The 15571-nt window shown below is 38.5% G+C and overlaps 2 protein-coding genes across 2 annotated transcripts; both read left to right on the forward strand.

Annotated features, from left to right (window-relative positions):
* The first annotated feature begins 6305 nt into the window (after positions 1–6305).
* On the forward strand, positions 6306–10110 carry LOC103473499 (proteinase-activated receptor 1-like). The gene is made up of 2 exons (XM_017307695.2): positions 6306–6514; positions 8452–10110. The coding sequence occupies exons 1-2, from the start codon at positions 6424–6426 to the stop codon at positions 9666–9668; spliced, it is 1308 nt and encodes a 435-aa protein (XP_017163184.2). The 5' UTR covers positions 6306–6423; the 3' UTR covers positions 9669–10110.
* A 1227-nt stretch (positions 10111–11337) lies between these two features.
* On the forward strand, positions 11338–14898 carry LOC108166772 (proteinase-activated receptor 2-like). The gene is made up of 2 exons (XM_017307786.2): positions 11338–11527; positions 13296–14898. Exons 1-2 carry the CDS (start codon positions 11503–11505, stop codon positions 14357–14359), a joined length of 1089 nt encoding a protein of 362 aa, XP_017163275.1. The 5' UTR covers positions 11338–11502; the 3' UTR covers positions 14360–14898.
* Positions 14899–15571: the final 673 nt, after the last annotated feature.

The following is a 15571-nucleotide window of genomic DNA, read 5'->3' on the forward strand; positions in this document are numbered from 1 at the left end:
AAGATGTTTTAAAACAAACAAGCAAACAATTGATTATCTACATGTTCTACATTTTTAACATTGCATACAGAAAGCTTGGGTGGTTAAGGGAAAAATCTGCAATGTTCCAATTTTTTAAACCAATCAATCAAGTAATCATCAGAATATTTGAAAGAATAACTGATTACTGATTCAACCGTTAGTTGCAGCTGTATGTGACGCTGTGCTCTGGATTCACAAATTATGAGCAAATAATAAAGAAGACATGCAGATATAAATGTATTTGGGTGTTTTAAAAACTGGTGATATGCAAATCAGCAAAGCATTTCTGCTGCTCTCTGGGTTCACCGAGGTGTCAGGTTTGTTGCTTGATGCATTTGTCTGATGTTTGAAATCCATCACTTTACACTGGGAAAAAAACTGCTCAACATTTTAGACATTTGCCATTTTAAACATATTTAAAAGTCTCAAAATAGTTTGGAAGGTTCAGCAGGAGAAAATATGGCCACAGAAATGTTCCACTTTCAAAGTTCCTTTCATATAAATACTACATAGAGGATCTATGTTTTATTTATGCATTTATTTTTGACGGACGAGTCCAAAGACTAGTCTCATAGCAGAGTAAAATAAGAAAAGAGTTTCATTCTCTGGTTGAATACGAGGTCGAAACTCTCAGGAATGCAACAGAGAAGCAGTGAAAAAAAATCTTCCATTTTGTTTAAAGCTACAGACAGAGTGGATGATGGCTCTGCTCAACAGAAACAGATGGTGTCTCTCCCCTTTACCAGACCAGTCCTCCCACTTCACATATTTAGTCTCGAAAAGGCCTCATGTTCCCAGGCTCCAGCTCTGTGATTAAAAATGAACATGCCTAATCTGCATGGAAACTGTTCAGCTACAATCTCAATGTTATATTAGTAGCAAAAACAAATAAACAACAACAAAGTCTGATTGCGTAACTGTGAAGCTCTTTATGGTAAAACTCTGAGGTTTTTTTTTAAAGATACGCGCATCAAAGGAGTTTACATCAAACTCATTTCTGATATCTGCTTCCTTCTAGATCTAGACAATGATCCACATTTACTTTCTCCTATGTTAGAATTTTTTTTCTAATAGAAAACTACAACTCAGAATCAGGATTGGAATTAGAATAACTATGAACTTCGAATCCAGAAATACTTAGACTCCTGTTCTCCCAACCCAGACATGGAATTAGACCAGATGATACTTAGCAACCCTGAACAGGAGCATCTAGTTTACATACTGTAGACCAACATTAGATTATCTCCCTTCTTTTGCTTTTTTTCTCCTTTTTCTTTACTTTGGTTAGTTATTTTGTTTGCATTTCCTTTTAATTCATGTAAAGCACTTTGAATTGCCTTGTTGCTGAAAATGTGCTATATAAATACAATTCCCTTACCTTACCTTCACACAACAGGTTTCTTTTTGTCCTGATTTCACGCTTTCAATAATCTTAGAATGCATGGCATATTGCACTCCTTGAAATACCTGGATATTTTTGAAATAAGTCTATTGGACTCGCACGGTAAACTGAAAGTTAATTTGTAAAGGTTTAGAGTTTACTTTTGCAGGGCCCTGTATAAATCAGCTTATTTTAACCTCCCTGTTGCTCTGAGCTTTGTCAGGAAATGATGTTTCTCTGAAGGCAATGTACCAAAAACACAGTTAATACCGTGAAAACAAGCCATATTTGACAGGGAGCTCAGGGAGTGAGGTCATTTCCTGGACGTATGTGTGACCTCTTTCCTTTGCGTGTTGATCCTCCCCGCTGATATAAAAATGTTCATTCTTCAAAAGACGAGAGAGCGCCACTGGAGTAGAGGTCAGCTGCTTCCATGCCGCGGTGTTCCTGAACTCACTGTTAGCTCAAGGGAGGAGGCAGGATGCAGACAGTGAGAGATAAAGTCACAGGCCCGGTTCCAGTTGAGAGAGAAACCAATAAAGGGTTTGTTGCTTTTCTGTCTGTCGCTGCTGAAAATGTTTCTTTCCTGGTTGTTGTCCGGCCCGATCGGGCCTCGGTTCAACACTGTAGAAGCAAAACATGAAGAACAGAGTAAAGCAAAGGAATTCCCCCATAGGATGAAACATTGGTTTATGAGTGTTGATGCTGATTTGCAGCAGTTGGCAGTTGGTTATATTAATAGCTTTATTAAATAAGATGCAATGCACCTTCGATCGTGAGGCGTCTCGGTTTCATGACGTCATAATGCGATCCGCTTGATGACGACTTTCTAGACGCCAGTTCTGATTGAACCGGGACATTTTTGTCAGTTTATGGATCAAACGCATGTTGGAGAACAGAAAGTTGTGCAAAATCTACTGAAAGATTGAACAAGTGAACATTCAAAAATTTAGAGACGGTCGCCTTCAGCTGACCTGTAAAGGTTACAGACCATCTTAGGTTCATCCTGAAATTTCACCGGAAAGTTGAAGAGTCCTAACTTTTTATGAGCAGCATGTACTTATATTTTCCAGACAAAAAAAAAAAAAAAGTAAACCTCAAAAGTTTCTAGGAGAAAAGTTTCTATACCTTTGTTTCAAAAAAGCATATGAGCACAACTCTTTGTATTTTACGGATACAAAGAATTTATACATACAAATTTTTCAGCAATCAGACTATTTTGTTCATTTTATGAACATGAATACAATAGTTTACTGTAGGTAAAACAAACAAAAGTCACAATTAATTTTCATATGAATTTTTTAAAAATCTCATATTTATGGCCCTCAAATGCTTATGCAACCACAAACTTGCCCAAACAAATCCCATATTTACCACAGATTATCTGTCAATGCACCTTTTAGCATTAAAACAGAAACCATCAACTCCACGATGTGGGACCTTGTTAGAATTATCTCTCTTTCTAAAAACTCTGACCCAAAATTTGACTGGACAGCAGCATACGTCACACTAAAGTCCTTTTAGTTGAAGTGGAGTTAACAAACAAATTCCTTAATATTTTATTGCGTAAATAATTTGCACTGGTTGCCAGAAAGTAATCAGGAAGCAGTCTAAACAAGGCTCGGTTGAAAATGATGCTATCTTTCTAGATGCTTCTGGTAAGTGACAGCTTCTTACAGGAATGAGGCGTGTTTCTATTTTTGTGACTAAACTCCTCAAAATGAACGCACTTTGTTGATAGCAAAAAAATACTTTTTCCAAAAGCTTGCTGGTTGATTATGGTAACATTTACGTTTGTTACTGTATGTTACAACGACTCCTTTTGCCACATTAAGGAACTTTAATAACATTTCTTGCACATTAAGAAACTCTAATAACATTTCTTGCCTCTAGACTGAAGTTTGTGGGCCAACTCATTCTGAATTTTTGGTATGACCTTTCAGTTCCTCAATTTCATTCCGTTCAATTTAGTTCAGTTTATTTCCGCAGTGCCAGTTCACAGTGTCTGCATCTTTCACCTTATGGTGGAATTAATCTTTCAGAAATGCTTTGACTTTTCCTATTCATTAGTTCCAGCAACGCCTCACTACTCATTTGATGTTTTAGCATACATGGCGTGATGACCAGATAAGCCAGAGTGACAAAAATCTTGAAATGTGTCAAAAGAAATGCTGGCTGATGCCCTCACACATTGTGATTACAGCATATGTGCACCACTTCTACAAAATCTTTACAGCTGCACAACCAAATATTGATTTGATGGCCTTGTCTACGTTTTACACAGTGCATGAGCCTCACTCACATCGGAGTGCTGGATGCTTGAAACAAAAAGTGAAGGCCTTCTTTATGAAGAATGTGACCAATAAATTCTTGGTCCCCCATGGGGACACTTACCAACCAAATTCTTGAACATTAATAAATAAGATAAAATAAGACGGCAATGTCACTGGAAAAGAAACATAACCCATCCCGTTAATGCACAATGCTTTAAATTTCACAATGCTCATCCCAGTGCACAGGCACTCATCGCAACAAGAGATTCCGACATTTAAGTTCCAACAAAATCTCCTTCGTCTCCTCATTTTCATACCTGTATAACATGTTTTCAACACAACAGCATGAATAAAAAGTGAGGAAATAAAATTTATTGGCAAACTGGTTGAAATCAGTTTGGGTTGATCTAGATTTTCCATTGTTCTGTTGCACAGGCAACAGAAAGGGAATGTTTGGGTATTTTTCAGGAAATCCCGAGGAAAAGCACAAATCAAAAGAACGGTTCAAGAACAATAAATTCTGTCTCAAAGGAGAGACCCGTCAAGGACCATCTGCGTAATGGATGAACTTGCGATGACTGGAAAATGGAGTGACTAACTGGTGTGGAATATCAGTGGAGCTAACCTCAGCTAGCAGCGCCTGAGAGAGAGAGCATACAAAACAGCGGGACAGAGTCTAAACTAACAGGAGCTCTGAATAATGAGTGGCAGTTTTTTTTTTTTTTTTTTTTTTTACATACAAATCAATTTGACAGCAAGCAAAAGAGAGATAAGTTAATGAAAAACAGAGAACTTTGATAGAGGTGTCTGGGAGGAAACGGATTTGCATGAACGTCAGCGACCTCAGATGCTGAACCCCAAGGGAGTCCAGGCTGTTTGTGTAAATGAGGCCGACTACTCCCAAAACCTCCTCCTGTCATCAGAAACTAACTTTTCCTCTCACACTGAGAGAAAACAATCAGCATTCACATGAGCCAAAAGAAACACTTTCTGCTGCTTGTCGGTTTTATCTAGTGCTGCATAGCTACAAATCTCCTGGTTTTTGATGACTGAGGCTGATTCCCATCTGGGGCTGGAGTGAACTTTCATGCCATGTGATTTACTAAAATTAGAAGTGTTTTACAGTCTGAACAATTAGTTTGCATAAGCCACGAATAAACTCTTCACTTGGACAAAAAAAGGAAGAAGTCCAGGAAGTCAGGTCCTGTGAAAATGCCTTGAAAAAACTTTTTATAAACGGTAAGTGTACTGAACATTTTGTTTTTGATCCTCCATCCTCGTCGTAAATTAGCAATATGTTCCTAGATATAATTCAGACAGAAAACTAGATTAGACGACTCATATAAATAATAATAAAAAAAATAAAAAAGCATCTCAAAGTGGTAATTCTTTTCTGCTGCGTATCTAACGATTCCTCCTGATATGATCAGCTGTCTGCTACAAACAGAGGAAGCCCTGAAACGTCTACAGGGACAAACCACGACTTATCTCGTAAACGACATGGAGATAAAGTTCTGTTTATAGAACAAAGTCTCCCATCTTTCATTCTCTGAAAATCTCCAGCTGGTTTTACTTTTATCAAAAGGAAAATAAACGTACACGTTAGTCAGACTACAATTACACTTTTCGCTCCGAGGCTACATGAACCTCAGATTATATATATTAAATAAAAGTCCTTCTGTTTGGACTGATCTCTACTCTGGTCCAATTTAGTCACCACAAGCAAAAATAAAGATTAAAAAACATTTAACATATTTTCCGGACAATGAGTCACACTTTTTTCATAGTATGTCTGGTAAAGTTCATAACTCTTTCCTTCTTTCACATTCTAATCATACGCCATTAAAGTAAAGCTTTTCTTTAATGCTATCCTTCTGACAAGAGTTACGACTGACTGCTGTAGGACGTCTAAAACTTGCAGGACTCCTATTCAAAGCCTGGAGATTGACGTTCTTGATACAACGGAAGTGACCGGAAGTGAAGGGGTACATTTGCCACCTTTCAGAAATCAAAATAAGGGACGCCCACTAATGCGCGTCGTCCTCTCATAAGCGGGTGGGGGGGGGGCTTCGACTTGGGTTACCAAGGGAACAGTCCCTATATATTTAACAGTCCCTAAATTTAACAGCCAAATACGGGACGGTTCCGTATTTTACGGGATGTGTGGCAACCCTAGGTACATTTCTGTCTCTTACAAATATGTACGATTTTTCTGAAACTATGGGGTCTATGATATGCAGTTTTTATTATGTATTTATTTATTTATTTTGTTAGCCATGAAAATTCATTGAAAGTTGATTTCATATAATTTAAAATAATAAAATTAGTACTGAACTTGATTTGGCAATTTCCTATTTTGAATTTTAGTAACGTGATAGTATACGCTTAAAATTAAAATAAGGCACGTTGGAGTTTGGCTGTAATGCGACGCAATGTGGAACGTCTTCGACAGAATATTAAAGAGAAATGTGGTATTATTTATCTATTTATCTATTTATTTATTTACATGGTTGGTCTTTGTAATGGGGTCCTCATGGTTGGGCTGTTATTATGTGACAGGAAAGGTGACATCAGGAGAAAGGAATTAGAGTGAAGTACCGGACACGGGGGGAGGGACACAGTTGGGACTAAATTTGGGCGGAAGCATTAAGTCTTCGGGAGTCTGATAAACTGCAGAGGAACGTGGGAGAGAGACGCAGAACGTCTGGAGCCGTCTTCGTTGCGATTTGGAGCCAGGATTTCACCAACATGATGTTTTCAGGGGATCTAAGGTCTTTGGTTTTTGTGCTGGTTTGCTTGTTTTCTGCTACCACTGCTGATGGTTCTTCCAAAATAAACGGTGAGAAAACGTTTGAGTTTTATCCGTCTGAAATGAATCATGCGTCAAAATAACTTGCTTTTGTTTTTTTAAAAAACGTAACTGGTGTGGCTTTCGCACACTAATGAGCTGGTCTTAGAAAACAAAGTAGGAAGAAACCAGGGGCTTCTTCGACATTTTTTCGCATCTCCATGTTTGACGGGAAAAAATATGAGTTGACATTAAATAAAGGGGTGGTTAATTTTAAGGTTACAATTTTAAAGTTTGTAGTATTCGTTCTCCCAAAATTGAAGCATGAATGGTAAATTAAAGACTACTTCTGAGTGATTATGTTTTTTTCTGCATTTTTATTTTTTTCTCTCTTGTTTTTTCTTTTTTTTTGTGTGTGTTAGAAAGTTGGTACAGGGCCGGTCCAAGGTTGAATGTAGCCCTAAATCACCTGCAACTTTTACAATCCGAAGTGATCTTTTCATCTTCACGAATAGATTATCTTCTATGTTATGCTATTTGTCAAAAATTCAATGTAAAAAAAAATTAGGTTTTCAAACAAATGACAAGAAAAATTGACATAAAACAATATTACCTGCACTTTTTGGTTCATTCTGTCCTGAAAATTTAATGTGGGCATTCCACGAGAAACTGGATTTTTATTATATGTTGGAAAAATTAGTTGGTTCTTTGTCATTTTTAACCAAATTTATGAAGTGCCAGTGTGAAAGGGCCAAAGAGCCACGTGAGTGAGTCTTGAACCATTTTGTAGATGACTGCTCATGAGGGACCGCCATGTTTATTTGCTTAGAAATTTCACATTTTCTATAGTCCTAGAATGAACACAAGTTCATGGTTTGACAATCAGGCCAATCTGTTAACATTATTTATTCAGTCATTTTGTACCCAGGATTTTATTTGTGCTCCTCTGTACTTCTGCATTAATCATGTCAACCAACCATTCTTGTAACAATATATAAATACTTTTGTTTTATTAAAATAAAATGTAACACTTTATTTGAAGGGGGAGGAGGGGTGAATAAGACTGTCATGACACTTTCATAAACATGACATAACACATGTCATGAACATGAATAAGCCTTCATGAATATTTATACTGTTGTTGTAAAGCGTCATTTGGTAAATTATGACACATTTAATACAAAGTTGACATTCAAAATGTCTTTGTTATGACAACTTGACATTAACCAATAAATCATTACTGTTTAAACTTTACCTTTAATAACATAAAGTTACCTAATTTTTAAAGTGCAATCAGTAATACTTTTATAACAAATTTCTATCATTAATGATTTCTTGGTTAATGTCAAGTTGTCATAACAGACATTTTGAATGTCAACTTTGTATTAAAAGTGTCATAATTTACCAAATGACGCTTTATGACAACAGTCATAAATATTCATGAAGGCTTTTTCATGTTCACGACATGTGTTATGTCATGTTTATGACAGTGTCATGTCAGTCTTATTCACCCCCCTTCAAATAAAGTGTTACCAAATAGGATGTGTTTACTATTTCAGGTTAATGTCTTTAAAAAATAATCAAGATAAATAGTCATATTGAAATGCCTGATTTTAAGGTTTCAATGTTTTCTGAAAATTATATAGAATATATTCTACTTTATTCTGGTTTTTGTCTGTTTGGGACATTTGTTTCCCAATCCAATAACTCTGAACTGATCCCCTACTGATAGATATTACAGATGACTACTCTTAAATCATCAATTGCCAAAGCAGGTACAAAACACAAATTGACAGTTCATATAAAACATCCAGCCTTTTTTATACCATGAAATGATCAGATCTATTTCAGGTGTTGTCAGTTAGTTTTCCTTGTGCCCTTCATAATGACTTTGTATTTCTCTGAATTAATGCTTTGAATAGTAAATATTTCAGTTTATAGCGATCTGGGTCCTGATTTGCTTCTTTTTTTCTTTTTTTTTTCGCCAGGCACTAATCTACGGACCTTTGTCATTGGACAAGCAGGCATAGATGAACCAATAGAGTACTTTGATGAAGATCAACAATGGGTTCCTTCAAACCAAACAGGACGGAATAAAACATTAAACAGATCCCTCTCTGAAGAGGCACGTCAGTTCCTGACGAGCCCCATTTCCACGCTACTCATGCCTTCGTTCTACACCTTTGTGTGCTGCATCAGCGTTCCCATCAACCTCGCTGCCATCGTGGCCTTCTTTAAGGGCATCCAGCCAAAGAAGCCAGCAGCAATCTACATGCTGAACCTGGCCTCCGCTGACCTGCTCTTTGGCCTCTTGCTCCCCTTCAAGATCTCTTACCACTTCATGGGTAACGACTGGATATTCGGCAGGTTCCTGTGCCGAGTGGTCACCGCCAGCTTCTACTGGAACATGTACTGCTCCGTCCTACTCATTACCTGCATCAGCGTGGACCGGTTCCTTGCGGTTGTGTACCCCATTGACTCCCTGGCTTGGAGGAAGACGGAGAACACCGTCAAAGCCTGTGCGACCATGTGGGTCCTGTCCTTCGCCGCCTCCGTTCCTCTTGTCGTCTTCGACCAGACATTTTACCTCAAAGGGCTAAACATCACCACCTGCCACGATGTCCAACTCTATACCGAGACTTCGTGGTTGAAGATATATTTCATTGCCATCTGTTTCTCCCTGTTCGTTTTGCCTTGTCTTGTCACGGTGGGGTCCTACACCAAAGTTATCTGGACGCTGAGCAGTGAAGTACGCGGGCTTCAAGGAAAATCACGCAAAAAAACAAGAGCAGTGGTGATGATCTTGACGGTCCTAGTGATTTTTGTGCTGTGCTTCATGCCCACCAACTGCTTACTGCTGGTACACTACTTGCTGTTTGGGGTATCCAACATTGCCAGCAAGGCCACCGACAGCTCCTACGAGCTCTACTTGATGTTTTTGTGTTTGGGCAGTCTGAACTGCCTCCTGGATCCCCTCCTCTACTACTTCGGCTCTTCCCAGTGCCAGAGACAGCTGTCCGACATGCTGTGTATATCGTCGAAGAAGGGTAGTCTCACCAATTCGTCGTCTGACTCGTACAGATCCAGCACCAGACCCATTCTGAAGTCCAGCCGCACCGAATGCTCCACAATGTCTTCATCAGTGAGCAAAACGGACTCATTAGAAGCAAACCTGAACAGCCAGTACAAGAAACTGTTGGTCTGATCACTGTGGCACTGGGCATTGGTTAGTATTTTTAAGTGCAGAAACACAAAGCTGTAAAGTTAAGGCTACTACATAAACTGAGCACTTACTTTGGATGTTTCTGTTGAGATTTACATAAAAATGGAAGGTTACCAAACATCTTGCTCTAGTAGAAACACTAGAAATCGTTCTTTTTTTTTTGTCAGGAGGACAAACCTACGCGCACAGATGTGAAGTTAGATCTGGCATAAAACTGAGTGTAAAACAGTATGCTTCACCTTTTGCTCTATATTTACATTTGCACACTGAATGTTATTAGCTATTCCTTCAGCTTTTGAAAAGGTTTTTACATTTAGTGCTTTGTTTTTTGTATATGTAAGCTTTTAGCTATATCTTTTCAAAATGTACAATATTTTTGTATTTTTTAAATATGTTTGTCTCTTAATAAATATTTGAGACTCAACTTTGATGTTTTGACTTCTATTAATCAAATTGTGAATTAACCAGAGGTTCCACTTACTAGGAAAGTAGTTTAATGCTGCCACCTGCTGGACAAATAAATAAGTTGCAGAGAACTTTACATATTTTGTTTTTTTTAACAAAATGGGTCACGTTATATTTAACAAAAGTTTGGTTGATACTGAAAAGGGAATTATTGTAGTAACTTTGTTCATGAAATGAAAATTATTTCCACAAAGTAATTTGTTGCATTTATTTCTGTACGTCTTAATTGAATATGGATTACAACTAATGAAAACGTGACATTCGGTGTGCGAGAACATTTTACATGATATTGGTAAAATTAAAATATAAGGCCTGTGGGCGCAATTAGCCCTGTTGAATTGTAAGAATGTCCTTTTAAAATAAATTTAATTTCTCTAATGATACTCTACACATTAATTGCGTCATCAAAAAGACATTCAAATAAAATAAAATTTGAGTATTATGATGAACATCAACAGAATTGGCTACAAATAAAAGCCAGTAAGTGTAAAACATGTCGCTAAAGGTGACGCATGCGTACCTCAAAACTGCTCGACTGAAAGTGTCAAAATTGTTCTTACTCATCTACACCGATAGGTGGTGCTGTTTTACCGTTTATTAAGAAAAATATCATCCTCAACGTTATATAGCAATGCCAAAGAAGAGACACTTTAGCTACAGGTAGTTATTGCTTAAATGTCTCAAGACAGTAATGAACTTTTCCTGAAATTCTTTGTCAGAAATCTTATTAAAATGTCCTTTATGCAGAGTCAAAGATAGCCTAGCTGAAATAGTCGAAAGGAGGGGAAAAAAACTCAGAATCTTATAAGCATTTTTAATTCGGCTGATATACTATTCTCCTTTGGTGAAGCAAAGTCGCTTTCTTCTAGCTTTTTTCCTCCCTAAGAAGTACATAACTAAAACATTGAGTTTGTCCATGAGATGTTCGCATACAGGCCAATAATTTAAAAAGAGAAATTATGGCTGATAGTCGCTGATTGCATCAATCAGTCAGATTAAAAGAGTCATTGTACTGACTTGTATACCCTGACAACCTCTATGTGTGAACACAGTAAGCCAGTTCAAGGAACTCCTTGTGTTAGATATCGCCCACACCACAACCCCGCGTTCCTGGGAAGCAGGCGACACGTTTTTACAAGAAATCTTCTCATAATCACCAGGTCAGTTACCGTCTTGGAGTGGTTGGGGGAAGGTTGGTGGCTTTGCATAGTCACGTGACCTATAGTGACATCATCCAGGTGTTGCGGAAGTTTGGTCTTGCAACCTGTAGAGACGAAACAAACGGTGTCGACGCAGACCGCGCCCGCTCTCTCATTTTTAACCTGCGCGTTTGTCACCTGAACTTACGGTCATGGAGACGTGTGCGTTGACACAAGGTAAAGTTTAATCTTTTTTTGTGCCTTTTCTTACTGTTATTACCTCAATAACATGTCTGTGTGGAACCCCAGTACATAAACAGGTGTCTCATACCGTTAGGTTACTCAGTACGTGCTTACACCCAACAGACCGTCTCCGCAACCACGAAATTTATTGTATTGTATTGTATTTCATGTGGAGTTTTAGTGTTTGACTACACAAAAGTAGTGGATAGTTGTAAAGTGTAAGGTTAATACTAGGTGTTTGTTTTTGTATTCAGCCATTAGGTTGTGTACATTTGCGGTGTCTCTTGGCCAGATTTGCATATAGAGGGAGACATTTTGTCCCATACTTCTGTCCAAAATGTCTCAATTGCAGTCGAATTGGATGTAGGAGTTTTATTTCCCCTTACTTCTCAATAGATTAAAGGTCTGGTCTTTGACTAGGCCTTTTTAGCATATTGATGTGTTTCAAAGTCAACTATTTTTGCTGAAGCTTAGTCTGTCCTCCTGGAAGGTTGACCTCTGTACAAACCGCAAGTCTCTTTTCTTCACTTTCAGAGATGGAATGTTTTTGGAAGCCGGTCAGGATGTTCAGTTTTTCCAGTCTTTTAGTCAGATCTCTAAAAGCATCACATAATCTAAAAGCAATTGGAAAAACAGTGTTGTATGGTACCAATACCATAAGACACCAATCAACCATAGTTAAAAAAAACATGCAGTACTGGTGAGCCTTTCCAAGAGTCCCTGATCGATCATATCGACTATAACCAGGAGGTCACAAGAGCCCAGAACAACAGTTACAGCTCTACAGACATCGACTCCTTAATGTCAGTGTTTAACAGAGAGACTTGGCAGTAATGAGAAATTTCATAAACCAGAACCAAGCGCTGACCAAGAAGACCACAAAGGTTCACCTCAAATTTGCTACTAAACATCTTGATGACCCCTTTTGAGAAAAAGTCCCGTGGACTAATGAGACAAAAATGGAAATGTTTGGGAAGTGTGTGCCATGGCACTTCTGACCTAAAACTAACCAACAGACCATCACTCTGACAGTAAAACAGGGTGGTAGTGATGTGATGGTCTGGGTCTGCTTTGCTTCCTTAACACCTGAACCTGCAGTGAGCTATCAATACAGAACCCTTAGAACAATCCTGCTTTGATTTTTACACCAACCGGATAATGATCCAAAGGTTTTGAAGGTGTCTAACAAAGCGTGGATTTAATTTCAACTCAGAAACTTTGGTATAACCTTTTATGCTTGAAAATCCACCAGCATGGCTGAATTATAGACATTTCTGCAAAGGACCATGGGCCACAATTTCTCAATGAAGATATTGTCAATGCAGGCACAACCAAAATATAAACACATTTATTCAATTGTGCCCTAAATTTCCCACCAATTTAGGGCACAATTATTTTTCCCCAGATGTCCAGGTTGTTTTGGATACAGTTTCTCCCTTAGTGGATGAGGTCATTATTTACTCAAGCTATTTTTATCCAATCTTAAAACTTGGTTCATGATCTGAAAAAATATAGTGTAAATAAATTAATTAAAAAATGAGAAAACAAATACTTTTTAGAGCACTGTATCTTTTTCAGGTCATGGTTATGCACTACTTTATGTTGGGTTTATCTCATGAAATCCCATTGAAGTACACTGACATTTATGGTTATTATTATGCGTTGAATACCAAAAAGTTAATGTTTTACAAGTACTTTTAGAAAGTTCTAAAAAGAAAGCCTGTTGTTCATTTGCTTATCCTTTCATGCTTTGAATTCACAGGAAGTACCAAGGGCTTGACTGGGGGAGAAACAGCTAATGGCGTATTTCTTGGCTCTGAAGCCCAAGCAGTCCTGGAAAGTCCTCTCACAACTGCCTTCCTCCCAGCCGTCTATATCTTCGTGTTTCTCGTTGGGTTTCCCACCAACGCCTTAGCTCTATGGGTTTTCCTCTTCAGGACCAAGAAAAGGCACCCGTCATCCATTTACATGGCCAACCTGGCTCTTGCTGATCTGCTTTTTGTCATTTGGATCCCTTTAAAAATAGACTACCACCTCAACGGCAACGACTGGAAGTATGGAGACGGGCTGTGCAAAGTTCTGGTGGGGTTCTTCTATGGCAACATGTACTGCTCCATGGCCTTCATCGCCTGCATTAGTGTCCAACGTTACTGGGCTATAGTCTACCCAATGTCCCAGCATCAAAGGAGCAACGTTTTAGCAGTTTCTGTTTCTGTAGCGATCTGGGTGCTGGTGTGGCTCATCACCATTCCTCTCTACCTCTACGATCAAGAAGTAAACATACCAAACATGTGCATCCGGACCTGCCATGACGTCACCAAGCCAAGCCAAAAGAAGACTGCGGCTGGATACTTCTTGACAATGGGAACGGTGGGATATGTCGTCCCCACAGTTGTGTGCATAATGTCGTACGTCTTCATGCTCAGGGCTCTCCAGGACAGCATGGGGGACCCTACCATTGCCAAGAAGCGCCGCAAGGCCGTGGTCTTGATTATCACCGTCCTGGTCATGTTTATCGTCTGCTTCACCCCCAGTAACATCATGCTGCTGGCGCACTACATCCTCCTGCTGGGAGAGGTTGTGAACAACGGGTACGGGTTTTACATCACCACCCTATGCCTAGCGAGCCTGAACAGCTGCGTGGACCCTTTTATTTACTACTTCATCTCTGAGGACTTCAGGGAGCACGTGAAGAACACGTTTCTGTGCAGGAGTCAGAGGTCAGTTGAGAGGAAAAAGGTCTCCTTCAGCGCGCTGAAGTTCTCCAAGAAGAGCGGCTCGTACACCACCAGTAGTACGCGAAACACACAGAGCAGCGATTGCTAATGGCGGTGTCGTTACTAACCCTCCTGTGGTCTTAGCACGACGCTCTGAAGGAGCTTGTAGGACATCAAGGTTGGGAAGCGGGAGGGGTGTAAAGACGCAGGTTGGGTCAGTGCGACCCCCATCAGATCGCTCACAGGGTGAAGAGTGTGCGGGGTCAACTGGACCCTTTCCCTTAAGACTACGGGAGGGTTAAACTCAGGTTTGAGAAAAAATAGATCTTGAGATGGAGCATTTGGAAATGCTCCATCTCTAGAAATGCTCCATCTCTATGGTCTATGAGAAAATGGTCTATGATTTTCTAGAGCTTTTTTTGCATGGTCAATATTTGTTTTTGAAAAAATAATTTGTACAGTTATTTTATTTAATTTTGTTTTACATATTTTATATATATGCCTCATTTTATTGCCATTTTTGACCAGTTACATTGATCACATAGAATATACTTGTTGTGGTTTTAGATACGTGAATGTAGCCTTTTTTGTGTGCCACAGGACTGTAAATCAATTTGTTAATGATGCCTATTAAATTATGTAAAACTACCTTAATAGTTGACTTTTTTATATATATATATTTGTATAACCATGCATATTAGCCTTTGTCAAACCAAAAGGGGAAAAAAAATTTAGAATCACAATGTTCAAGCAAATCCTTTTCAGTTTACAGAATTTAGTCAAAAGAAAATGATAAACACAATAGTTTAAGCTACATCTCTGCTAAACCTCCCAAGATAGTTTGCAACCTTTCATGTTTTCATGTTGCAAGGAGAAAAGTTGAGTCATTGGCCCAACTATTAGTTCAGCTCTTCCTGCTTCCTGCATGGAAAAACCTGTTTCATTTACATTGTAAATTTTTACCTGAATCAACTGATTTGAATTCGGATCAAAGAACATGGTTACACGCTGAGTATGTAGATGGTTTAAATTGGGGATTTGCCAGTCATTTAATCAATCACTGATCAAAATCAGCCAGTTCTGTCTTAGTTGGCTCTGACTGAAGACGAGCACTGAGAAATCTTTGTAAATCAAATGAATTCAAAAGCTGAAACTCCCATTTTGTTTGGTCTGTACATGCATCAGTTTAGTAAAACTCAGGTTAGAGATAAATGGGGAAAACTTTGTATTTTTCAGTTGAATTCAAAAATACTAGTACTTTTATCAAGAAGCTTCCCTCAGAGTTAGAATGCTATTTTTTTTGTTTAGCAATTAAAAAAAA

Source organism: Poecilia reticulata, chromosome 12 (genome assembly GCF_904066995.2).
Source record: "Poecilia reticulata chromosome 12, P_reticulata-male-v2, whole genome shotgun sequence".
Taxonomy (NCBI): domain Eukaryota; kingdom Metazoa; phylum Chordata; class Actinopteri; order Cyprinodontiformes; family Poeciliidae; genus Poecilia; species Poecilia reticulata.

Excerpts from the sequence above, each read along its gene's own strand:
- LOC103473499 (XM_017307695.2), top strand. The coding sequence starts at position 6,424 with ATGATGTTTTCAGGGGATCTAAGGTCTTTGGTTTTTGTGCTGGTTTGC. Across the intron at positions 6,515-8,451 it reads TGGTTCTTCCAAAATAAACG|GCACTAATCTACGGACCTTT; the intron begins GTGAGAAAACGT and ends TTTTTTCGCCAG.
- LOC108166772 (XM_017307786.2), top strand. The coding sequence starts at position 11,503 with ATGGAGACGTGTGCGTTGACACAAG. Across the intron at positions 11,528-13,295 it reads GACGTGTGCGTTGACACAAG|GAAGTACCAAGGGCTTGACT; the intron begins GTAAAGTTTAAT and ends TTGAATTCACAG.